The following is a 25,803-nucleotide window of genomic DNA, read 5'->3' on the forward strand; positions in this document are numbered from 1 at the left end:
CCTTAATTCATCCTGAACTCTCTGGCAACTGACCAGGAGAACTCTCTCTGTCTCCTGTAATTCCAGGCCCCTCTTTGTATCCCAAGTCTATGTAACAACATAATATGTAATTAACAGACCGTTGATGTATCAGGTGAGACTGGACACTGGTCCATCATTGAAATGTTGGGAAAAATTACAACTGTTTCTCTCTTTGGGTACAAAAATGAGCTAGCTGATATCTTAAGTGCTTTACAGTGGGTGTACTGTTTGCTCTACATAGTCCTCACCAATTCAGCTACACAGACCTTCCTCCATCTCTTCCATGTCTCTGTCTCACGCCTTCATGTGAATATGGAAATGTATCAGACTATGTCTGTCTACACTATCTATCAAACTATTGCTGTCATCTGATATATTTTGATACATTCGGGTTATCATTTACACTTGTCTAATGATGTGATAAACTCAAGTTACCTTGAAGTATAACGTTTTGTACAATTCAAAAATAGTCTGAGAACACTGCACTCACTCCAAGAAGACTCTTTTCCCTGCCAGGAGCCAGGCCTTCATTGGTCTCAGAGGGAGGTCCAGTGGGATCCTTCCCTGGGCTTTCAGTGTACAGAATTGCCTCGAGCATTTTCTGCAATAGAGTCTTCAATTAGTTACTAAACCAGTTAGAATGTGGCAAGCAGAGAGTGATATGAATTGGTTCATGGCACAAACTAACGGCTCCTCCATGGAGAATGATGAGGCCTTTTTTGATTATTTGTTTTTGTTGCCCAAAGCTCTGCAGAAAGAGCAAGGGTTACTGAGCACAGAACCCAAGACCAGATGTCTACAGCAGTACATCTGTCTTTTTCAAATGAATGCTGGAAAAGGTTATTTTAATGGGAAGAATATACATTATACCTTACATAGAACAACAACATGCAATATAAACAATGAAAGTGCATATGAGATTAATGAGACCTTAATTATGATGAGGAAGTCATCTTAGATGATCGATAAATTGGTTGTATAGCTAACAGATTCGATATGATTCAAGTAACGTGTTTTTCGAAAATGTCGAATGCGTACAATATCGGTCCTTCTCATTAAGGGAAGACCTACTTACCTTACTGAGAACAGGAAAAAATATACGATTTTTTGATTGACTTGAATGAAGAATTCGCGTTTGCTATCGATTTACTGTAGGTTGGTTGTGATTGTGAATAAATTAAAGTCTGAGTAATACACATAGAATTTGGAATTCAAATGTATGTTATAGGACATTGTGACGAGCATGGAATTCTAATATAGATTCTATTTCTATGGTGACACGTTCCTTATTGCGCACATGGTCGTACATTTCTGAGCACATTTATTTATCCTGTTGTAACATTTGCCCCTGGCCAATCCTATTTCTCCCTAATGAATACAGATCCTGTAACATTTTTACGCTATGTCACTGGGGAAAAAAACGTAATTTATGATGGTTTATTGGCATTGGCAATTCGCATACAAAAGGGTTAGAGAAATATATAAAACATGCAATACAATATTAAAATGTGTTGGTTTAAAAATCGCTTCAAAATTGAAGACAACAGGCTATTTAAAGTAGGCTATATGGAATGAATTACAGAATCAATCAATACGATTTACAGTATGCTTAGGTATCAACATTTTTCAAAATACAAAATGGATAAGAATATTCCAAATAATGTTCAATGCTTTGAGTTAACAATCATTTGATTGAAATCGAGGATTTAGGCCTCTTAAATACATGTTTAATTAATATTAACTTACACACCTGTTATACATTTCACTCTCACAACCTGGTCAATATGTGTTTCATTAATTGGACAGATAGCCAAGATGTATAAATCATTAGCCAAAACAATTTCAAAGTATTCCAATAGGCCCAACTGTCTCCCTACGCCACTAAAACTGATGTTATTTTTGTGTTAACGGCGATGTTTACAGTAATTTATTGCTATTTACTTTTTAATGAATTAACAATTAATTTAACATTTTGATATAGGCTCAGAGGAGTGGAACCCAGACATTGAGAGGAACACATCTATACTGGATCCTCTGGTAGCCTTGGTGCCAGTAGTCATTCCTATATCACTGGGTGTCACTGTCTCTCTCTCTCGACAGATGCAGCTATACTGATCAAAAACATAAATGCAACATGCTACAACTTCAACGATGTTACCGAGATATAAGTTAATTTAAGGCAACCAGTCAATTTAAATAAATAAATTAGGCCCTAATCTATGGATTTCACATGACTGGGCATAGGCCCACCCACTGGGGAGCCAGGCCCAGCCAATCAGAATGAGGGCTTTATTACAGACAGAAATACTCCCCAATTTAATCAGCTGTCCTGGTGGCTGGTCTCAGATGATCCCACAGGTGAAGAAGTCACATGTGGAGGTCCTGGGCTGGCGCGGTTACACGTGGTCCGCAGTTGTGAGGCCGATTGGACGTACTGCCAAATTCTCTAAAACAACGTTGGAGGTGGCTTATGGTAGATACATTTACATTCAATGATCTGGCAACAGCTCTAGTGGACATTCCTGCAGTCAGCATGCCAATTACACACTCCCTCAACTTGAGACATCTGAGGTATTTTGTTGTGTGACAAAATTGCACATTTTAGAGTGGCTCTATATTCTCACCAGGACAAGGTGCACCTGTGTAATGATCATGCTGTTTAATCAGCTTCTTGAAATGGCACACCTGTCAGGTGGATGGATCTCAGCAAAGGAGAAATGCTCACTAACAGGAATGTAAATACATTTCAGCACAAAATCGGAGAGAAATATGCTTTTTGTGCGTATGGACAATGTCTGGGATCTTTAATTTCAGCTCATGAAACATGGGACCAACACTTTACATGTTGCTCTAATATTTTTGTTCAGTACACTGTACATGTCTCTCTGTTGTGTTACAATACTGTAATGTGAAGCAGTGACAACCAGAAGGGTGAGTGTTATACGCTGTTCTAACTCTAAAACACACTATTATCATGGACATAACAAATTGATACCCCCATACAAACCAATGAGACATTTTGACAAAACTGGTTTTATTCCACACTGCTTTTTACATGCTTGTCTTCTTCATTGGTCCTTTTTCCATGAGCTGGTTTCCTGTAAAAGGTTGCTGTAATGAGTGATCAAGATGACACCGGATCAAAACCTGTCAGCAGCATCAATATCAACAGTGCACAAACAGCTTAATGTTGGTGTTTATCACTAATGTCTAATGTAGGAAAAAGGGCACAATTGTATTATGACTGAATAGTGTTCTGGAGCAACTGTGATGCCTTTTTGATTGTGTATGAATTAAATGGATTAATTTGACATTGACTGACAGTTTAGTAGCCTATAATACTGAACAGTCTCTCACCCCAAAGTTCTCCCAGCCCCTGATCTCTGTGCGTCTCCTGGACAGGAGGTGTCCACCAGCTGCTGGTGCCCGTGGAGGGTGAAGTTGGCCTGCAGGCGCCCGGCATCCACAGCACACTTGGCCAGGTGTTGGCGTACCAGATCCAGGGCATGGCGTGAGGGCAGAGAGGAGCAGTAGTTGCCAATGAAGGCCACGCCGTAACCGTAAGAGTTCTGCCCCCTGGTGTGGGTGCCAAGGTGATGCCAGCCGCGCCCCTCGTAGATGTACCTGTCAGAACCCACCACAAAGCTGAGGGGAACATACATTTAGGAGTTGGAGTGATAAAACAAATTGCATTATCTCACAACCCTGATTCCTGTTATAGCATCTTGTCATTTTATATTGCACAGTTATACAGTGTAATAAATATCATGTCACGTTCTTTCAAAATTGAACCCAGAAGCAGACCAGGACAAGGAGCGTAGGAAGAAGGTGAGTATTTATTTACAAGTAAATGTGAATGGGTAGATATATCCAGGTGGCGTAGCGGGAAGCGGTGGTGAATTGATGGGAGTAAATAGGTGAATCCAATGGAGTAGCGGAATCCTCCGTCGACCAGGCGTGAATGGGGTGAATGATCCGGGTGAGTAACTGAAGGCAAAACAAACGGAGGTAAGTTCAAGGCAAGCAATACGTAAACAAAAATAACAAAACAAATACTATCCAACGGGAGTCTGATACTATGGCACAACATACTGTTCATGGCTAACGATCCGGCAGGGAATGGAAGTCAGGTCAGAGCTTTTGAAGGGGAGAGATGATGATCAGGACAGGTGTGCAGATTACTGATGGGACACAGGTGCGGGTGAACATCAATCTCCCAACAAGCTAATTCGCCCGGCAACCAGACAGGGTGCGTTCCAGGACACCTGAAACACACTCCAGGACAGACACACAGGCAAACCCAGACTCAGGAAGCGGGATTCGTGACAGTACCCCCCCTCCGACGAACGCCACCGGGCGGACTACCTGGAGCGCCAGGGTGGAGGCGGTAGAAGTCACGAAGCAGGTCGTCATCCAGGATCTGACGCCGAGGAATCCAACTCCTCTCCTCTGGACCATATCCTTCCCAATCCACTAAATACTGGTACCCTCGACCCCGCCGTCTGGAGTCCATGATGCGGCGCACCGTGTAGACAGGACCACCTCCGATCATCCGAGGAGGAGGAGGACGAGGAGGAGGGGGCAACAGAGGACTGAGGTGAACCGGCTTGAGGCAGGAGACATGAAAGGTGGGATGTACTCTAAGAGTTGCAGGCAACTTGAGTCGAACCACAACAGGATTAATGATTCTCTCCACTACAAACGGACCAATGAACTTCGGTGACAACTTTCTCGACTCAGTCCGTAAAGGAAGATCCCGTGTAGCCAACCAAACCTTATCTCCGACCGTATAAGCTGGGGCAGGAATACGGCGACGATTCGCCTGGATCTGATACCGGTCAGACACTCTAAGGAGAGCCTTCCTGGCCCGATGCCAGGTCCGGTGGCAACGACGAATGTGGGTCTGGACAGAGGGAACCGAGAGATCCCTTTCCTGAGAAGGAAACAAAGGAGGTTGGTAACCGTACAGGCATTGGAAGGGGGACATCCCAGTGGCAGATGACGGAAGGGTATTATGGGCATACTCGACCCAGGGTAATTGAGATGACCAAGAGGTAGGATCAGAGGAGACAAGACAACGCAGCGTGGACTCCATCTTCTGGTTGGCTCTCTCCGCCTGACCATTAGATTGTGGATGAAATCCAGAAGTGAGACTGACTGTAGCTCCAATGGCCAAACAGAAAGATCTCCAGACAGCAGAGGTAAACTGAGGACCACGGTCAGAAACAATGTCACTGGGCAATCCGTGGACCCTGAAAACCTCCCTAACCAAGATCTCAGACGTCTCCGTAGCCGATGGAAGCTTGGAGAGAGGGACAAAATGAGCAAACTTGCTGAATCTGTCCACAATGGTCAGAATGACCGTGTTCCCAACAGAAGGGGGCAATCCTGTGACAAAATCCAGGGCCAGATGCGACCAAGGTCGCCGAGGAATAGGTAGGGGGTGAAGAAGCCCAGAGCTGGGCCGATTGGTACTTTTGTTCTGAGCACAAACAGGACATGCGGCAACAAACCTCCGGGTATCTTCTCCCATGGCAGGCCACCAAAATCGTCTGCGCAGTAGCGACATAGTCCGAGCAACGCCAGGGTGACAAGCTATCTTGCTGGCGTGGGACCACTGAAGAACAGCAGAACGGACCGACTCAGGCACGAACAACCGACCGGGTGGACCGTTACCAGGGCCGGGCTGCGTCCGAAGGGCCGCCATCACATCCTCCTCAATCCTCATGTAACGGTTCCCACGACAACATTCTGGGGAAGAATCGTCTCAGTCTTGGCCCCACTCTCCTCCGTCTTAGAGAACATCCGGGACAGGGCGTCCGCCTTCCCGTTCTTCGACCCAGGTCGGAACGTCAGGGAAAAATTGAAGCGTCCAAAAAACAACGCCCACCTGGCCTGACGGGCGTTGAGACGTTTAGCCGATTGCACGTAAGCCAGATTCTTGTGGTCAGTCCAGACCACAAACGGTTGCTCCGCTCCCTCCAACCAGTGACGCCACTCCTCCAAGGCAAGCTTCACAGCGAGAAGCTCCCGGTTACCCACATCGTAGTTTCTTTCAGCTGGAGAAAGACGACAAGAGTAGAAAGCACAGGGATGGAGTTTACCGTCAGTGGAGCTACGCTGGGACAGGATGGCGCCCACCCCCACATCAGACGCGTCCACTTCAACAACAAACTGACGGGAAGTGTCAGGTTGAGAGAGAATCGGGGCGTTGGTGAATCGGCTCTTCAAGTCCAGAAATGCTCGGTCTGCCTCAGGAGTCCAACAGAAATTTCTGGTGCAAGACGTCAGGGCAGTTAAAGGGGCGGCCACCCGGCTGTAATCACGGATAAACCTCCGATAGAAGTTCGCAAACCCCAGAAATCTCTGGAGCTGCAATCTCGTACCGGGCTGGACCCAATCCCGAACCGCCCGAACCTTCTCTTGGTCCATCTTGATCTCTCCCCTGGATATGATGTACCCGAGAAATGACGTCGTGTGGGCGTGAAAATCACACTTCTCAGCCTTCACGAACAGACGGTTCTCCAATAACCGCTGCAGGACCTGCTTGACATGCAGAACGTGGCTAGAAAGCTCCTTCGAGAAGATGAGGATATCATCCAGGTAAACGAACACAAAAATTCCAATCATATCTCTCAGAACGTCATTTACCATACTTTGGAACACAGCCGGAGCGTTGGTCAGTCCAAACGGCATCACTTGGTACTCAAAATGTCCCATCGGAGTATTGAACCCAGTCAACCACTCGTCCCCCTCTTTGATCCGAACCAAATGATACGCATTACGTAAATCAAGCTTCGTAAAAACCGTAGCACCCTGTAAGGAATCGAAAGCCGAGCTCATCAAGGGAAGGGGATACTTGTTCTTGACCGTAATATCATTCAACCCCCGATAATCAATACACGGTCGAAGAGAGCCATCCTTCTTGCTCACAAAAAAAAATCCTGCTCCCAGAGGTGATGACGAGGGCCGAATGAGACCTGCAGCTAGAGACTCCTTGATGTAGGTCTCCAAGGCCTCACGTTCAGGTCGAGAGATACTGTATAACCGTCCCTTGGGAAAGGCAGCTCCAGGAAACAGATTAATCGCACAGTCATAAGGTCGGTGGGGAGGAAGGGACAGAGCCTTCTGTTTACTGAATACTTCACCCAACTCGTGATATGTTTCTGGAACCAGAGACAAATCAGGAGGAGCAGAGTCACTGACCTGACTGGAAACAGCAGGAGAACAGGCAGTCCTAAGGCAGTTAGCATGACACTCAATGCTCCAACTAGTTACCTTACCCGTCACCCAATCAAACGAGGGATTGTGTTCCTTCAGCCAGGGGTAACCAAGAACCAGAGGAACATGGGGCGAGGACAGAATGAGGAAGGAGATCAACTCTGAATGATTCCCCGACACCAACATCTTAACCGGTTCAGTCCTCATAGTGATCCGTGCCAGACTACTCCCGTTCAGAGTGGTTGCTTCAATGGCTTCCGGCAATTGCTCCTTGGAAAGCCCCAGCTGTTCCACCAAGTCGGCATCAATAAAGCTGCCATCGGCACCTGAATCGATAAGAGCGTTCATCTCTAATCTCTGATCCTTATTCATAAGGGTCGCAGGAAAACGGGGTCTGACAGGATCCTTGAGAGATTGAAACTGGCTCGCTAAAATTCCTCCCAAAACTAGTGAGCCGGGCAGTTTAACGGGCGCTGTGGACAAGCGGAGATGTAATGTCCCGAGCTACCACAGTAGAAACAGCTGTTGGTCTTACGTCTACGTTGGCGCTCCTCCTTAGTTAGCCCGTGTCGCCCCACTTGCATTGGTTCAGAATCTGGTGGCAAGACCCCTCCACTAATACCGTGTGGGGAATAACGATCAATACTTTCTGGTTCACTTCCTGAACCGAATGGTAACCGAGTGGCTGATTGATTGGATGGGCCCCACTGCTTCTCCCTCCTTCTCTCTCTGACTCTATTATCTACCCGAATAGATAAAGTGACCAAGCTGTCTAGGTCACTAGGCTCTGGATAAGATATCAGCTCGTCCTTAAGTTCCTCCGACAACCCCTTGTAAAAAACCGCTTGTAGTGACTCCTCATTCCAACCACTCTCCACCGCCAATGTCCTGAACTCGATCATAAAATCTGCCACACTGCGAGCTCCTTGGCGAAGAGAGAACAAACGTTTAGCTGCGTCCTTACCTCGGACTGGATGATCAAAAAGCTTTCTCATCTCTCCCGTGAACTCCTGATATGAAGCCGTGCAGGTTCCCTGTCGTTCCCAAATGGCTGAAGCCCATTCCAGAGCTCTTCCACGCAGCAGTTCAATAACAAAGGCTATCCTAGCCTTGTCCGTGGCGTAAGAATGGGGCTGCAGATCAAACACTAACCCACACTGCATAAGAAACGAACGGCATCTTCCCAAATCCCCTTCATATTTATCAGGCGTCGGTACCTTGGGTTCACGGAAGGAAACCGCTCCAGACCCGGCAGGTGAGATGGGTGAAACAGGTGGTGAATGAATCGCCGGCAAACTGAGCTGATCCTGGATTTGTGTCAAGCTAGCAGATAAGTTCTGGATTGAACTCGCTATCTCCTGTAGCGCCGTATTGTGTTGTCCCAATGTCTTCCCCTGCTGGGTAATGGCATGGCAAACGGAGTCCAGGTCCGCTGGGTTCATCCTTGGCCGGATCGTTCTGTCACGTTCTTTCAAAATTGAACCCAGAAGCAGACCAGGACAAGGAGCGTAGGAAGAAGGTGAGTATTTATTTACAAGTAAATGTGAATGGGTAGATATATCCAGGTGGCGTAGCGGGCAGCGGTGGTGAATTGATGGGAGTAAATAGGTGAATCCAATGGAGTAGCGGAATCCTCCGTCGACCAGGCGTGAATGGGGTGAATGATCCGGGTGAGTAACTGAAGGCAAAACAAACGGAGGTAAGTTCAAGGCAAGCAATACGTAAACAAAAATAACAAAACAAATACTATCCAACGGGAGTCTGATACTATGGCACAACATACTGTTCATGGCTAACGATCCGGCAGGGAATGGAAGTCAGGTCAGAGCTTTTGAAGGGGAGAGATGATGATCAGGACAGGTGTGCAGATTACTGATGGGACACAGGTGCGGGTGAACATCAATCTCCCAACAAGCTAATTCGCCCGGCAACCAGACAGGGTGCGTTCCAGGACACCTGAAACACACTCCAGGACAGACACACAGGCAAACCCAGACTCAGGAAGCGGGATTCGTGACATATCATGTCAAGATTTGCTATAATATGACTGCTTCAGTAATTGTAGGCTGACACAGCACACTTGTCTCCATTTATGAAGCTTAGTATAAAGGGTTTGTTAATATCTGCGAATGGATGAGGGGGTTTAAAGGTCACCTATATCCGATGTCGGTCCAGCCGCGATCTTCTTGGTGGAAGCGCTGCATGGCCCTCATGCTCCTGGAGCACTGCCAGAAGGAGTGACAGGTCCTGTCTGGCTCGAAGGTGTGGTGGATATACAGGAAGGGGAGAGGCAGGGCAAGAGGGAAGGGAGACCCTTGGTAAGGTGCCGCCACTGACACCGTGGGATGATGGGAGGGCAGTCTGGAGAAGAGAGGTTGAACCAGAGTAGAACAGGTTCAATTACTCTTCATATTTACAGACCAATTTTCTGTAGACTTCAAATGAATGGCCACCTCCCGGGTGGCGCAGTGGTCTAGGGCACTGCATCGCAGTGCTAACTGCGCCACCAGAGTCTCTGGGTTTACGCCCAGGCTCTGTCGCAGCCGGCCGCAACCGGGAGGTCCGTGGGGCGACGCACAATTGGCATAGCGTCGTCCGGGTTAGGGAGGGTTTGGCCGGTAGGGATATCCTTGTCTCAGTATGTAAATGTAATAAAATGTAATAAAATGTATGCACTCTACTGTAAGTCGCTCTGGATAAGAGCGTCTGCTAAATGACTAAAATGTAAATGTAAAAATGTATCACCTACAATTTCATAATTACAGGGGTAAATTATTCTCTCACCCTGAGACTCACCCCAGTATCTGTGGACAAATTCCAGAATTCCGTTTCTCAATGCTTTTTCCACCCCTGTATCCTTGGCTATCCACTGAGCGTCCTCCAGCCTCCACACCAGGTATAGGGTCTCCATCACCTGCCTCTGATTGTCCAAGGTGCCCAGCAGGGCTTGGGAAATCTCTCGACGCTTGGGGCCGATGTGGCTGGATACAACCCCAAGGTCTTGCCCCTCCAGGACATGGTTGTAGTAACCTTTCAGCACCCCGCTGAGTTTACCAGGCTGTTCAGAGGGGGCCAGGGTGGCAAGATCCATGCTCAAGATGGACCCATCCATTCCCCCGTTGACGAGGGCATCGGTGGCCAGGGTGGGCATCCGCGACATCTGGAACACTCTGGGGTGGGTCACGTTGTCCAATCAGCCGTCTGGCTCCAGACGCTGAGCGATTGGAAAGTCCTGGAGGCTAAGGAATGACAACCCTAGGTTTTTGGCTAAGGTGAGGGGAAACATGCCCAGAGGAGGGGTGCCCTCCAGCTTAGCTTTCAGACCCACCTCAATGCCTAGAAGCATGGGAGCGATGGCCACTGTGGTGCCATCTTGGGTCAGAACGACCCCTCTCTCCTCACCATGGTCCGTCTCAAAATGGTGGATGGCTTTGTCGAATATGCCAAAGAGAGTGGTGCTGAACACAGAGGTGTGGGTGTGGATGATGTTGTTGGAGGCCCCCTGGAAGTGCAGGGTGAGTGGGTCCTCGTGTCTTGCCGTCCTGCGTAGCCTCCTCATTGAGACATCTGATCTGATGCTATGATAATAATGGGAAGCTGAGACATCCATTTTACAACTCTGTCTAGAGGCCTGTCCCATTCACCAGTTCTATCAACTATTCGGATCAAACTTGAAATTGATACATTAGCGACAGCCATATGTAGAATATTTATTGAATGACATTTAATAGAACATCATCACCATCTGTGGGTCGTCTGACCCAGATACATGTGGTTGTTTGTGCTCAGTGGCTTTTGGGCTCAGTTTCCTGTCTAAACCAGCTGCACTTCCTACCATGTGTGTTTCATGAGATTGTGACTGTGCGTTTGAATTGGACCGGCAGCCAAGAATTCTGATCCAACACCATTGGATAGGTGAAAACAGGGTTCCACAAAGCAGTTCTCTCTGATCAGTGCCATACCAGAGAACCATTTTCAAAGTACTCTCCTTTGAGTTGTGGATTCTCTTTTGAAATGTCTCCTTATGCAACCTAAAACTGACTTAGTTAGAAGACATACTAGCAACTTCTAATAGCTTTGTCAATACCCCACCACTAGAACCATCATTTATCTAAACCTTTACTCAGAAACACTGGAGGGCACTATTACACCAATATAACTGAACTGTCATCAGGAGATACAATTGAACATACTCTACACCTATTTTAAAGTCCCTGTGTTGGTTGCCTGTAGTTTAATAATTGATTTTAAAAGCACTACGTGGCCCTGCACCTGAATACATGTCTGACATGTTTTTAAGATACTGTATGTGCCCGGTCGGTCCCTCAGATCCTCTGGCACGGGTCTTTTAGTTGTTTCAAAGGTGAGAACCAAAACGTTTGGTGGGGCTGCCTTCAGCCACTATGTTCCTGGCCTTTGGAACAGCCTGCCGGAGGATCTGAGGCCCTCAGAAGCTGTAGACATTTTGAAGAGCTACTTTTTAGCCGTGCTTTTGTTTAGTCCTACTATCTATTTTATCCCATTGTATTGATCTTATTTATTTTCATTTATTTTAGTGAATTAGTCTCTCATGTCCACTGTGGTTGTTTTACTATTTTTTTTATTCTAACCTTTTATTATTTTATTTTCTATGCACTTTGAAATGCATCATCTGTAAGAAATGTGCTATGCAAATAAAGTTGTGATTTGGTTTTGATGAGGAAAATAGCCCACAGTAGAGCCATTCAACCACAAACTTACATTAATATGCAAAGTGTCTCAAATGATTTCATACATATTTACTAGTGTGTAATACAGTAATACTGTGATTAATGCATACTTAAGTACTTCTCAAACAGCTTAATAGTCTGGATAATTAATTAGTAAGTGTTCTTTAAAGCATTCTTCATACTATAGTGAGTTATATGAAAAACACTAATGAAAACAGTTTTTTTGTTGTGGTTCAGATCCCCTTTATTTGTATTATTAAAAATAGGCAGTTGGAAGGAAAGGGGGAGATGGTGGAGAAAGTTTGGCCCAGAGTTGTGTGTGCTTGAGTCACTCCTCTTTGGGGAGGCTGTTGGAGCATGTGAAGAACTTCCACACACGTCGGAAGAATCGTAGAACGGCATTTTTCTTCTGCTTCTTTGTGTCACTGCGCACCACTTTCGCTGCGTTCGACACCTCGGGCACTCCGCTGCACACCTCAGGAAGGCTCTCGTTGGATGCAAAATAGGACTAAACAGACAATGCAGAGCAGTGCGAGAGTCAGAACAACACATATGTCCTTTAGCTGTTTCACAAAACATACCACAGACATCCAAAGTCAAAGATTATAGTAGCTCATTTATAATATTGTCCAGTTTCAGACAACCCTGATGCACCCCACTTAGAAAGACAGTTGACCATTAATTTACAAAACAGGCTTCTTGTTCCTCACCTTTGGGAGTCTTGCAATCATATCATTGAAGTCTTTGGTCAGCTGATCTTCCCAGCCCTCCTTCAGCCACCCTTTGGATCTTACCACCTTGCTGAGGACATTTTCAGTGTCCCGAAGGTCTTCAGCAGCCTCTGTCTTTGTATCACTGGACACCTCTTCCACTGTGTTTGGTGCCTCAGGCACCTCACTGAACATCTCAGGACATTCCCTGCACACCTCAGAATCTCCACTGCATACCTCTGGACCTCCACTGAACACCTCAGGCACTCTAATGCACACCTCAGGACGGCTCTCAGTGGATAGGAGCACCACCTTGCTTAGGCCATTTCCAGTTTTCAGAAGATTTCCAGTAGCCTCTATCTTCATTGTGTCACTGCACACCTCTTCCACTGCGTTTGACGCCTCGGGACCTCTGCTGCACACCTCAGGAAGGCTCTCGGTGGATCCGAAATAGGACTAAACAGACAGTGCAGTAATGAAACAGTAAGGAAAACACATTTGTCATTTAAAACAAAAACTAGGTCAAAGATTATAGTAGCTAATTTATAATATTGTCCAGTTTCAGACAACCCTGATACACCCCACTTACAAAGACGATTGACCTTTCATTTACAAAACAGGATTCTTGTTCCTTACCTTTGGGACTTTTGCAATCATATCATTGAAGTCTCTGGTCAGCTGATCTTCCCAGTCCTGCTTCATCCACCCTTTGGGGTTCACCACCTTGCTGAGGACTTTTCCAGTGTCCAGAAGGTCTTCAGCAGCCTCTGTCGTCTTTGTGTCATTGGACACCTCTTCCACTGCGTTTGACACCTCAGGCACTCCACTGCACACCATAGGCACTCCACTGCAACCCCCAGGCCCTCCACTGCTCACCCCAGGCACTCCACTGCACACCTCAGGACCGCTGCACAGCTCAGCCTCTCCATTGCACACCTCAGGATGGCTCTGGGTGGATAGCTGCACCGCCTTACTCAGGACATTTCCAGTGTCCAGAAGGTCGTCAGCAGCTTCTGTCGTCTTTGTGTCACTGGACATCTCTCCCACTGCATTTGACACCTCAGGCACTCCACTGCACACCTTTGGACCTCTGCTACACATCTCAGGAAGGCTCTCAGTGGATCCGAAATAGGACTAAGCAAACAATGCAGAGCAATGAAAGAGTAAGAACAAAACAGATATCTGTCCTGTTTCATAAAACATACCACAGACATCCAAAGTCAAAGATTATAGCAGCTTATTTGTATTATTGTCCCGCTTGAGACATCTCTGATACACCCAACTTCCAAAGACATTTGACCTTTCATTCACAAAACAGGCTTCTTGGTCCTTACCTTTGGTAGTTCCGTAATCATATCATAGATTTTTGGGGTTAGCTGATCTTTGCAGCTCTCCTTCAGACACCCTTTGGGCTTCACCACCTTGCTGAGGACCTTTCCATCTCCAGCAGCCCCTTTCTCCACACTGACCAGGGCCAGCAGCTCATCCTGAACGTCCACCACATCGTTATTAGGAGACTCCTCTGAAGCCTCCTCATTGGTGTTGTGAATGTCAGCAGCCCCAGCGACACTGGCCGGGCACTTGGTCTTTGGACTTTTCTCTTCAATTAGAGTTTCCTTTGAAGAGGTCTCAGAATGTCCATACAGCTCAGTGAGCTGTAAATGGACAGAGACATACAGAACTATCCTATAGCTACTTCACAAATACAACAAACCAAAGACATCCAAAGTTGACTGTAATTCCAATGTAATATTGACCAACGTTGAACACCATATTATACACAGAAATGACAAAGATGCTTGACATTCTTTTCAAAGAAACAATATTGGCATTGCAGATGGCTCTTATGTCTTACCTCAGTGGCCTGGCATGTCTCATCCTTTAGATGCAAGAAGTTCAACTTCCAACACTCCTCTTTCAGAAGCTGGATGGCTCCGTTGGGCGCCGTGTCCACGATGACATCGGACATCCTTAATTCATCCTGAACTCTCTGGCAACTGACCAGGAGAACTCTCTCTGTCTCCTGTAATTCCATGCCCCTCTTTGTATCCCAAGTCTATGTAACAACATAATATGTAATTAACAGACCGTTGATGTATCAGGTGAGACTGGACACTGGTCCATCATTGAAATGTTGGGAAAAATTACAACTGTTTCTCTCTTTGGGTACAAAAATGAGCTAGCTGATATCTTAAGTGCTTTACAGTGGGTGTACTGTTTGCTCTACATAGTCCTCACCAATTCAGCTACACAGACCTTCCTCCATCTCTTCCATGTCTCTGTCTCACGCCTTCATGTGAATATGGAAATGTATCAGACTATGTCTGTCTACACTATCTATCAAACTATTGCTGTCATCTGATATATTTTGATACATTCGGGTTATCATTTACACTTGTCTAATGATGTGATAAACTCAAGTTACCTTGAAGTATAACGTTTTGTACAATTCAAAAATAGTCTGAGAACACTGCACTCACTCCAAGAAGACTCTTTTCCCTGCCAGGAGCCAGGCCTTCATTGGTCTCAGAGGGAGGTCCAGTGGGATCCTTCCCTGGGCTTTCAGTGTACAGAATTGCCTCTTGAGCATTTTCTGCAATAGAGTCTTCAATTAGTTACTAAACCAGTTAGAATGTGGCAAGCAGAGAGTTATATGAATTGGTTCATGGCACAAACTAACGGCTCCTCCATGGAGAATGATGAGGCCTTTTTTGATTATTTGTTTTTGTTGCCCAAAGCTCTGCAGAAAGAGCAAGGGTTACTGAGCACAGAACCCAAGACCAGATGTCTACAGCAGTACATCTGTCTTTTTCAAATGAATGCTGGAAAACGTTATCTAAATGGGAAGAATATACATTATACCTTACATAGAACAACAACATGCAATATAAACAATGAAAGTGCAGATGAGATTAATGAGACCTTAATTATGATGAGGAAGTCATCTTAGATGATCGATAAATTGGTTGTATAGCTAACAGATTCGATATGATCCAAAGTAACGTGTTTTTCGAAAATGTCGAATGCGTGCAATATCGGTCCTTTTCATTATCGGAAGACCTACTTACCTTACTGAGAACAGGAAAAAATATACGATTTTTTGATTGACTTGAATGAAGAATTCGCGTTTGCTATCGATTTACTGTAGGTTGGTTGTGATTGTGAATAAATTAACCTCTGAGTAATACACATAGAATTTGGAATTCAAATGTATGTTATTGGACATTGTGACGAGCATGGAATTCTAATATAGATTCTATTTCTATGGTGACACGTTCCTTATTGCGCACAGCGTCGTACATTTCTGAGCACATTTATTTATCCTGTTGTATCATTTGCCCCTGGCCAATCCTATTTCTTCCTAATGAATACAGATCCTGTAACATTTTTACTCGATGTCACTGGAAAAAAACGTCAATTATGATGTTTTATTGGCATTGGCAATTCGCATACAAAAGGGTTAGAGAAATATATAAAACATGCAATACAGTATTAAAATGTGTTGGTTTAAAAATCGCTTCAAAATTGAAGACAACAGGCTATTTAAAGTAGGCTATATGGAATGAATTACAGAATCAATCAATACGATTTACAGTATGCTTAGGTATCAAGTGGTTAGTGGTGGATATTTAACATTATACTGTACTTTTAATACATTGAAAGTGTATGAAAATAGAAAAATCAGTGTTGATTGAACAAATATGCCATGATTGTTAATCCATGCTGATGAAGCAAATAAATATGACAACATTTTTCAAAATACAAAATGGATAAGAATATTCCAAATAATGTTCAATGCTTTGAGTTAACAATCATTTGATTGAAATCGAGGATTTAGGCCTCTTAAATACATGTTTAATTAATATTAACTTACACACCTGTTATACATTTCACTCTCACAACCTGGTCAATATGTGTTTCATTAATTGGACAGATAGCCAAGATGTATAAATCATTAGCCAAAACAATTTCAAAGTATTCCAATAGGCCCAACTGTCTCCCTACGCCACTAAAACTGATGTTATTTTTGTGTTAACGGCGATGTTTACAGTAATTTATTGCTATTTACTTTTTAATGAATTAACAATTAATTTAACATTTTGATATAGACCCAGTCATTGAGAGGAACACATCTATACTGAATCCTCTGGTAGCCTTGGTGCCAGTAGTCATTCCTATGCCACTGGGTGTCACTGTCTCTCTCTCTCTCGACAGATGCAGATATACTGATCAAAAACATAAATGCAACATGCTACAACTTCAACGATTTTACTGAGTTATAAGTTCATATAAGGAAACCAGTCAATTTAAATAAATAAATTAGGCCCTAATCTATGGATTTCACATGACTGGGCATAGGCCCACCCACTGGGGAGCCAGGCCCAGCCAATCAGAATGAGTTTTTCCCCACAAAGGGGCTTTATCAAAGGCTGTCCTGGTGGCTGGTCTCAGACGATCCCACAGGTGAAGAAGTCAGATGTGGAGGTCCTGGGCTGGCGTGGTTACACGTGGTCTGCGTTTGTGAGGCCGATTGGACACACTGCCAAATTCTCTAAAACGACGTTGGAGGTGGCTTATGGTAGATACATTTACATTCAATTATCTGGCAACAGCAGTGGACATTCCTGCAGTCAGTATGCCAATTACACACTCCCTCAACTTGAGACATCTGAGGTATTTTGTTGTGTGACAAAATTGCACATTTAAGAGTGGCTCTTTATTGTCCCCAGGACAAGGTGCACCGGTGTAATGATCATGCTGTTTAATCAGCTTCTTGAAATGCCACACCTGTCAGGTGGATAGATTATCTCGGCAAAGGAGAAATGCTCACTAACAGGAATGTAAATACATTTCAGCACAAAATTGGAGAGAAATATGCTTTTTGTGCATATGGAAAATGTCTGGGATCTTTCATTTCAGCTCATGAAACATGGGACCAACACTTTACATGTTGCTCTAATATTTTTGTTCAGTACACTGTACATGTCTCTCTGTTGTGTTACAATACTGTAATGTGAAGCAGTGACAGCCAGAAGGGTGAGTGTTATACGCTGTTATAACTCTAAAACACACTATTATCATGGACATAACAAATTGATACCCCCATACAAACCAATGAGACATTTTGACCAAACTGGTTTTATTCCACACTGCTTTTTACATGCTTGTCTTCTTCATTGGTCCTTTTTCCATGAGCTGGTTTCCTGTAAAAGGTTGCTGTAATGAGTGATCAAGATGACACCGAATCAAAACCTGTCAGCAGCATCAATATCAACAGTGCACAAACAGCTTAATGTTGGTGTTTATCACTAATGTCTAATGTAGGAAAAAGGGCACAATTGTATTATGACTGAATAGTGTTCTGGAGCAACTGTGATGCCTTTTTGATTGTGTATGTATTAAATGGATTAATTTGACATTGACTGACAGTTTAGTAGCCTATAATACTGAACAGTCTCTCACCCCAAAGTGTTCCCAGCCCCTGATCTCTGAGCAGAGTGCGTCTCCTGGACAGGAGGTGTCCACCATTTGCCGGTGCACGTGGAGGGTGAAGTTGGCCTGCAGGCGCCTGGCATCCACAGCACACTTGGCCAGGTGTTGGCGTACCAGATCCAGGACATGGCGTGAGGGCAGAGAGGAGGAGTAGTTGCCAATGAAGACCACGCCGTAACCGTAAGAGTTCTGCCCCCTGGTGTGGGTGCCAAGGTGATGCCAGCCGCGCCCCTCGTAGATGTACCCATCAGAACCCACCACAAAGCTGAGGGGAACATACATTTAGGAGTTGGAGTGACAAAACAAATTGCATTATCTCACAACCCTGATTCCTGTTATAGCATCTTGTCATTATATATTGCTATACTGTGTAACATCATGTCAAGATTTGCTATAATATGACTGCTTCAGTAATTGTAGGCTGACACAGCACACTTGTCTCCATTTATGAAGCTTAGTATAAAGGGTTTGTTAATATCTGCGAATGGATGAGGGGGTCAAAGGTCACCTATATCCGATGTCGGTCCAGCCGCGGTCTTCTTGGTGGAAGCTCTGCATGGCCCTCATGCTCCTGGAGCACTGCCAGAAGGAGTGACAGGTCCTGTCTGGCTCGAAGGTGTGGTGGATATACAGGAAGGGGAGAGGCAGGGCAAAAGGGAAGGGAAACCCTCGGTAGGCTGCCGCCCCCCACTGACACCGTGGGATGATGGGAGGGCAGTCTGGAGAAGAAAGGTTGAACCAGAGTAGAACAGGTTCAATTACTCTTCATATTTACAGACCAATTTTCTGTAGACTTCAAATGAATGGCCATTTATCACCTACAATTTCATAATTATAGGGGTAAATGATTCCCTCTCTCCCACCCTGAGATTCACCCCAGTATCTGTGGACAAATTCCAGCATTCCGTCTCTAACTGCTTTTTCCACCCCTGTATCTTTGGCTATCCACCGAGTGTCCTCCAGCCTCCACACCAGGTATAGGGTCTCCATCACCTGCCTCTGGGTGTTAGAAGACATACTAGCAACTTCCAATAGCTTTGTCAAAGCCCCACCACTAGAACCATCATTTATCTAAACCTTTACTCAGAAACACTGGAGGGCACTATTACACCAATATAACTGAACTGTCATCAGGAGATACAATTGAACATACTGTAACACCTATTTTAGTCCCTGTGTTGGTTGCCTGTAGTTTAATAATTGATTTTAAAAGCACTACGTGGCCCTGCACCTGAATACATGTCTGACATGTTTTTAAGATACTGTATGTGCCCGGTCGGTCCCTCAGATCCTCTGGCACGGGTCTTTTAGTTGTTCCAAAGGTGAGAACCAAAACGTTTGGTGGGGCTGCCTTCAGCCACTATGTTCCTGGCCTTTGGAACAGCCTGACGGAGGATCTGAGGGCCTCAGAAACTGTAGACATTTTGAAGAGCTACTTTTTAGCCGTGCTTTTGCTTAGTCCTACTATCTATTTTATCCCATTGTATTGATCTTATTTATTTTCATTTATTTTAGTGCATTAGTCTCTCATGTCCACTGTGGTTGTTTTACTATTTTAATTTCTCATTTTAATATTTCTAACCTTTTATTATTTTATTTTCGCTGCACTTTGAAATGCATCATCTGTAAGAAATGTGCTATGCAAATAAAGTTGTGATTTGGTTTTGATGAGGAAAATAGCCCACAGTAGAGCCATTCCACCACAAACTTACACTAATATGCAAAGTGTCTCAAATGATTTCGTGCATATTTACTAGTGTGTAATGCAGTAATACTTTGATTAATGCATACTTAAGTACTTCTCAAACAGCTTAATAGTCTGGATAATTAATTAGTAAGTGTTCTTTTAAAGCATTCTTCATACTATAGTGAGTTATATGAAAAACACTCATGGAAACAGTTGTGGTTCAGATCCCCTTTATTTTTATTATTACAAATAGGCAGTTGGAAGGAAAGGGGGAGATGGTGGAGAAATTCAGTCGCCGAGGCAAAGTGTGGCCCAGAGTTGTGTGTGCTTGAGTCACTCCTCTTTGGGGAGGCTGTTGGTGCATGTGAAGAACTTCCACACACGTCGGAAGAATCGTAGAACGCCATTTTTCATCTGCTTCTTTGTGTCACTGTGCACCACTTCCGCTGCGTTCGACACCTCGGACACTCCGCTGCACACCTCAGGAAGGCTCTCGTTGGATGCAAAATAGGACTGAACAGACAATGCAGAGCAGTGCGAGAGTAAGAACAACACATATGTCCTTTAGCTGTTTCACAAAACATACCACAGACATCCAAAGTCAAAGATTATAGTAGCTCATTTATAATATTGTCCAGTTTCAGACAACCCTGATGCACCCCACTTAGAAAGACAGTTGACCTTTCATTCACGAAACAGGCTTCTTGTTCCTCACCTTTGGGAGTCTTGCAATCATATCATTGAAGTCTTTGGTCAGCTGATCTTCCCAGCCCTCCTTCAGCCACCCTTTGGATCTCACCACCTTGCTGAGGACATTTTCAGTGTCCCGAAGGTCTTCAGCAGCCTCTGTCTTTGTATCACTGGACACCTCTTCCACTGCGTTTGACACCTCAGGCACTCCACTGCACACCATAGGCACTCCACTGCAACCCCCAGGCCCTCCGCTGCTCACCCCAGGCACTCCACTGCACACCTCAGGACCGCTGCATAGCTCAGCCTCTCCATTGCACACCTCAGGATGGCTCTGGGTGGATAGCTGCACCACCTTACTCAGGAAATTTCCAGTGTCCAGAAGGTCGTCAGCAGCTTCTGTCGTATTTGTGTCACTGGACACCTCTCCCACTGCATTTGACACCTCAGGCACTCCACTGCACACCTTTGGACCTCTGCTACACATCTCAGGAAGGCTCTCAGTGGATCCGAAATAGGACTAAGCAGACAATGCAGAGCAATGAAAGAGTAAGAACAAAACAGATATCTGTCCTGTTTCACAAGATATACCACAGACATCCAAAGTCAAAGATTATAGCAGCTTATTTGTATTATTGTCCCGTTTGAGACATCTCTGATACACCCAACTTCCAAAGACATTTGACCTTTCATTCACGAAACAGGCTTCTTGGTCCTTACCTTTGGTAGTTCCGTAATCATATCATAGATTTTTGGGGTTAGCTGATCTTTGCAGCTCTCCTTCAGACACCCTTTGGGCTTCACCACCTTGCTGAGGACCTTTCCATCTCCAGCAGCCTCTTTCTCCACACTGACCAGGGCCAGCAGCTCATCCTGAACGTCCACCACATCGTTATTCGGAGACTCCTCTGAAGCCTCCTCATTGGTGTTGTGAATGTCAGCAGCCCCAGCGACACTGGCCGGGCACTTGGTCTTTGGACTTTTCTCTTCAATTAGAGTTTCCTTTGAAGAGGTCTCAGAATGTCCATACAGCTCAGTGAGTTGTAAATGGAGAGAGACATACATAACTATCCTATAGCTACTTCACAAATACAACAAACCAAAGACATCCAAAGTTGACTGTAATTCCAATGTAATATTGACCAACGTTGAACACCATATTATACACAGAAATGACAAAGATGCTTGACATTCTATTCAAAGAAACAATATTGGCATTGCAGATGGCTCTTATGTCTTACCTCAGTGGCCTGGCATGTCTCATCCTTTAGGTGCAAGAAGTTCAACTTCCAACACTCCTCTTTCAGAAGCTGGATGGCTCCGTTGGGCGCCGTGTCCACGATGACATCGGACATCCTTAATTCATCCTGAACTGTCTGGCAACTGACCAGGAGAACTCTCTCTGTCTCCTGTAATTCCAGGCCCCTCTTTGTATCCCAAGTCTATGTAACAACATAATATGTAATTAACAGACCGTTGATGTATCAGGTGAGACTGGACACTGGTCCATCATTGAAATGTTGGAAAAAATTACAACTGTTTCTCTCTTTGAGTACAAAAATGAGCTAGCTGATATCTTAAGTGCTTTACAGTGGGTGTACTGTTTGCTCTACATAGTCCTCACCAATTCAGCTACACAGATCTTCCTCCATCTCTTCCATGTCTCTGTCTCACGCCTTCATGTGAATATGGAAATGTATCAGACTATGTCTGTCTACACTATCTATCAAACTTTTGCTGTCATCTGATATATTTTGATACATTCGGGTTATCATTTACACTTGTCTAATGATGTGATAAACTCAAGTTACCTTGAAGTATAACGTTTTGTACAATTCAAAAATAGTCTGAGAACACTGCACTCACTCCAAGAAGACTCTTTTCCCTGCCAGGAGCCAGGCCTTCATTGGTCTCAGAGGGAGGTCCAGTGGGATCCTTCCCTGGGCTTTCAGTGTACAGAATTGCCTCTTGAGCATTTTCTGCAATAGAGTCTTCAATTAGTTACTAAACCAGTTAGAATGTGGCAAGCAGAGAGTGATATGAATTGGTTCATGGCACAAACTAACGGCTCCTCCATGGAGAATGATGAGGCCTTTTTTGATTATTTGTTTTTGTTGCCCAAAGCTCTGCAGAAAGAGCAAGGGTTACTGAGCACAGAACCCAAGACCAGATGTCTACAGCAGTACATCTGTCTTTTTCAAATTAATGCTGGAAAAAGTTATCTAAATGGGAAGAATATACATTATACCTTACATAGAACAACAACATGCAATATAAACAATGAAAGTGCAGATGAGATTATTGAGACCTTAATTATGATGAGGAAGTCATCTTAGATGATCGATAAATTGGTTGTATAGCTAACAGATTCGATATGATTCAAGTAACGTGTTTTTCGAAAATGTCGAATGCGTACAATATCGGTCCTTCTCATTATGGGAAGACCTACTTACCTTACTGAGAACAGGAAAAAATATACGATTTTTTGATTGACTTGAATGAAGAATTCGCGTTTGCTATCGATTTACTGTAGGTTGGTTGTGATTGTGAATAAATTAACCTCTGAGTAATACACATAGAATTTGGAATTCAAATGTATGTTATTGGACATTGTGACGAGCATGGAATTCTAATATAGATTCTATTTCTATGGTGACACGTTCCTTATTGCGCACAGCGTCGTACATTTCTGAGCACATTTATTTATCCTGTTGTATCATTTGCCCTGGCCAATCCTATTTCTTCCTAATGAATACAGATCCTGTAACATTTTTACTCGATGTCACTGGAAAAAACGTAATTTATGATGGTTTATTGGCATTGGCAATTCGCATACAAAAGGGTTAGAGAAATATATAAAACATGCAATACAATATTAAAATGTGTTGGTTTAAAAATCGCTTCAACATTGAAGACAACAGGCTAGTTAAAGTAGGCTATATGGAATGAATTACAGAATCAATCAATACGATTTACAGTATGCTTAGGTATCAAGTGGTTGGTGGTGGATATTTAACATTATACTGTACTTTTAATACATTGAAAGTGTATGAAAATAGCAAAATCAGTGTTGATTGAACAAATATGTCATGATTGTTAATCCATGCTGATGAAGCAAATAAATATGACAAAACTTTACAAAATACAAAATGGATAAGAATATTTGGATGATTCAGAATCCATTGAAGAGCTTGAACGATTCATTGCCGAGAGATACTTACGAACTCAAAGAAACATGTCGCTGGTTTCGGAGGATTCAAGCATTGTTAAGGACAACCAACCCAATCAACAAAACAAACCAAAACCAAGTTGGCCAATAGGTATCAACGATGGAACCAAACCATCCCCTAGTAAGAGGGCGCGCGTGTGGCGAGTGGGGAGAGGTTTACTGATATGGATGTTGACTTGTTAAAATCCATCAATGAAAGGCTTGCCAAACTTGATATATTGGAAAAATTACGAGAGGACATGAATGTATTATGTGCTAGTCTAGAATTCAGCCAACGTCAGATTGATGATCTAAGGAAAGAGAACACGGCGCTGAAAGGTACTGTAGACTGTATTCATGGCAAGGTGGAGGTGGTGCAAAGGGAGAACAAACAACTTAAAGAAACCTTGCTTGATGTACAGTGTCGATCAATGCGGGACAATCTAATGTTTTCAGGGATACCGGAGAATGACAACAGCAGAGGCTGTGAGGACACAGTCCGAGACTTTATGTCAACTCAACTAAAACTGCCCACTGATGTTGTGCGTAATGTCACTTTCTCTAGAGTCCATAGAATAGGTAATGCCTCTGGAAATAGGCCATGGGCTATCTTTGCATGTTTTGACAAATTTAAGCAAAAGGAAATGACGAAGAACATCGGCAGAGAACTCAGAAACACTGATTTTGGAATGAATGATCACTTTCCCACCGAGATCAATGAAAGGAGAGAAAAAAAAATCCCATGACCGAAACGCATTTACATGCGTCTGTAAATGATGGGCAAATGAACATTCTTGGATATAGTCTACTGAGAAGGGATAGGAATAGGAATAGTGGGGGTGTAGCACTGTACATTCAGAATCATATACCTTTTAAGAGGAGGGATGACCTTAATGTATGTCATGTAGAAGCACTATGGGCTCAAGTACATCTGATTCACCAGGCAGCCATATTGGTGGGATGTGTGTATAGACCTCCTAGCTCTGAGGTGTCCAATTTGGATGACTTATGTACTGGGTTTGACCAGGCCACAGATAGCAACAGAGATGTATTTATCTTGGGTGATTTTAATATAAATTGGAAGGATCACAATAATTTGAATAGAACAAAATTGATGAGATATGCCGAGAACTGTGGTTTGAAACAAATGGTTAATGATACTCAATTAAGTTGGGTCATTGTTCAGACACATGCATTGACCTGATTTTCTGTAATATACCATTGCAATGCTTAAAAGCCAGAGCAATGCCAGTGGGCTGGACAGACCATAATATTGTGATCATAACCATGAACACTAAGGTTCCAAAGAATGAAGGGATGAACTAAATCACGCTACAGAATGTTTTATTGATTTGCTCACTGAGGTAATGAACCATCATGCCCCTATAAGAAAGAGTACAGTTGGTGCTCGTCCATCTCCATGGATTGATGATGAACTGGGTGAGGCTTTTTCTCAAAGAAATATGGCAAAAGTCTTAGCAGCCAAGTCAAATTTAGAAATTGATGAACAGAATTATAGAACATTATGTAATTATGCAGTTAAATCGAATCGAAAGAAAAAAAAGTTATTTTACAACAATGATTTAATTGATTCTAAAAATGATTCTAAAAAGGTATGGAACAAAGTTAAGGGCTTACTTGGTACATCTATCTCATCATGCCCATCTAGTGTGGAGGTTGACGGGAAAATAATAAGAAAACCAGTTCATATTGGCAATCCTTTTACAGATTTTTTTTACAAAGATAATGTATTTACTGAGCAACAATGTAAACATACATTCTTCCAAACAAGCTATTGTCCAATGGATTGATGATCATAATATGAGCAACAAGACCTGCTCTTTTAGTCTGCAAACGGTGTCAGTGAAGGAGGTGTTAACTTGTTTGGGATAGGGGGCAGCATTTTCACGTTTGGATGAAAAGCGTGCCCAGAGTAAACTGCCTGTTACTCAGTCCCAGTTGCTAATTTTTTGTTTGAATGATGTCTGTGAGTATAACAGAACTCATATGGCAGGTGAAAACCTGAGGAAAATCCAACCAGGAAGTGGGAAATCTGAGGTTTGT

General features: G+C 43.9%; 3 protein-coding genes and 1 pseudogene across 3 annotated transcripts; all 4 read right to left on the reverse strand.

The window, feature by feature from the left end:
• Positions 1 to 2,735: 2,735 nt before the first annotated feature.
• On the reverse strand, positions 2,736 to 10,852 carry LOC120022678 (annotated as a pseudogene).
• Positions 10,853 to 12,741: 1,889 nt separating this feature from the next.
• Positions 12,742 to 13,699, reverse strand: LOC120022688. Its single transcript, XM_038966673.1, has 3 exons — positions 13,298 to 13,699; positions 12,850 to 13,117; positions 12,742 to 12,752 (listed from the first exon to the last, which is right to left on the reverse strand). The coding sequence occupies exons 1-3, from the start codon at positions 13,697 to 13,699 to the stop codon at positions 12,742 to 12,744; spliced, it is 681 nt and encodes a 226-aa protein (XP_038822601.1).
• Positions 13,700 to 15,137: 1,438 nt separating this feature from the next.
• LOC120022697 (N-acetylmuramoyl-L-alanine amidase-like) lies at positions 15,138 to 19,099 on the reverse strand. The gene is made up of 4 exons (XM_038966685.1): positions 19,030 to 19,099; positions 18,663 to 18,873; positions 18,125 to 18,419; positions 15,138 to 15,254 (listed from the first exon to the last, which is right to left on the reverse strand). Exons 1-4 carry the CDS (start codon positions 19,055 to 19,057, stop codon positions 15,138 to 15,140), a joined length of 651 nt encoding a protein of 216 aa, XP_038822613.1. The 5' UTR covers positions 19,058 to 19,099.
• Positions 19,100 to 20,174: 1,075 nt separating this feature from the next.
• On the reverse strand, positions 20,175 to 21,886 carry LOC120022707. Its single transcript, XM_038966695.1, has 4 exons — positions 21,773 to 21,886; positions 21,252 to 21,533; positions 20,557 to 21,051; positions 20,175 to 20,354 (listed from the first exon to the last, which is right to left on the reverse strand). The coding sequence occupies exons 1-4, from the start codon at positions 21,884 to 21,886 to the stop codon at positions 20,175 to 20,177; spliced, it is 1,071 nt and encodes a 356-aa protein (XP_038822623.1).
• Between the last annotated feature and the right edge of the window lie 3,917 nt (positions 21,887 to 25,803).

This window comes from Salvelinus namaycush, chromosome 2 (genome assembly GCF_016432855.1).
Source record: "Salvelinus namaycush isolate Seneca chromosome 2, SaNama_1.0, whole genome shotgun sequence".
Classification (NCBI taxonomy): Eukaryota; Metazoa; Chordata; class Actinopteri; order Salmoniformes; family Salmonidae; genus Salvelinus; species Salvelinus namaycush.

What these genes read in the sequence shown, in the direction of transcription:
- LOC120022688 (XM_038966673.1), bottom strand. Translation starts at nt 13,699, where the DNA reads ATGTCCAGTGACACAAAGACGACAGAAGCTGCTGACGACCTTCTGGAC. An exon ending in TGATTGCAAAAGTCCCAAAG is followed by an intron (nt 13,118 to 13,297) that starts GTAAGGAACAAG and finishes CTGTCTGTTTAG; the next exon opens with TCCTATTTCGGATCCACCGA.
- LOC120022697 (XM_038966685.1), bottom strand. Translation starts at nt 19,057, where the DNA reads ATGCTGGAATTTGTCCACAGATACTGGG. An exon ending in TGGACCGACATCGGATATAG is followed by an intron (nt 18,420 to 18,662) that starts GTGACCTTTGAC and finishes TGTTCCCCTCAG; the next exon opens with CTTTGTGGTGGGTTCTGATG. An exon ending in GGGGCTGGGAACACTTTGGG is followed by an intron (nt 15,255 to 18,124) that starts GTGAGAGACTGT and finishes ACTCTATTGCAG; the next exon opens with AAAATGCTCAAGAGGCAATT.
- LOC120022707 (XM_038966695.1), bottom strand. Translation starts at nt 21,886, where the DNA reads ATGTCCGATGTCATCGTGGACACGGCGCCCAACGGAGCCATCCAGCTT. An exon ending in AGACATGCCAGGCCACTGAG is followed by an intron (nt 21,534 to 21,772) that starts GTAAGACATAAG and finishes ACCTCTTCAAAG; the next exon opens with GAAACTCTAATTGAAGAGAA. An exon ending in TGATTACGGAACTACCAAAG is followed by an intron (nt 21,052 to 21,251) that starts GTAAGGACCAAG and finishes TTGTCTGCTTAG; the next exon opens with TCCTATTTCGGATCCACTGA.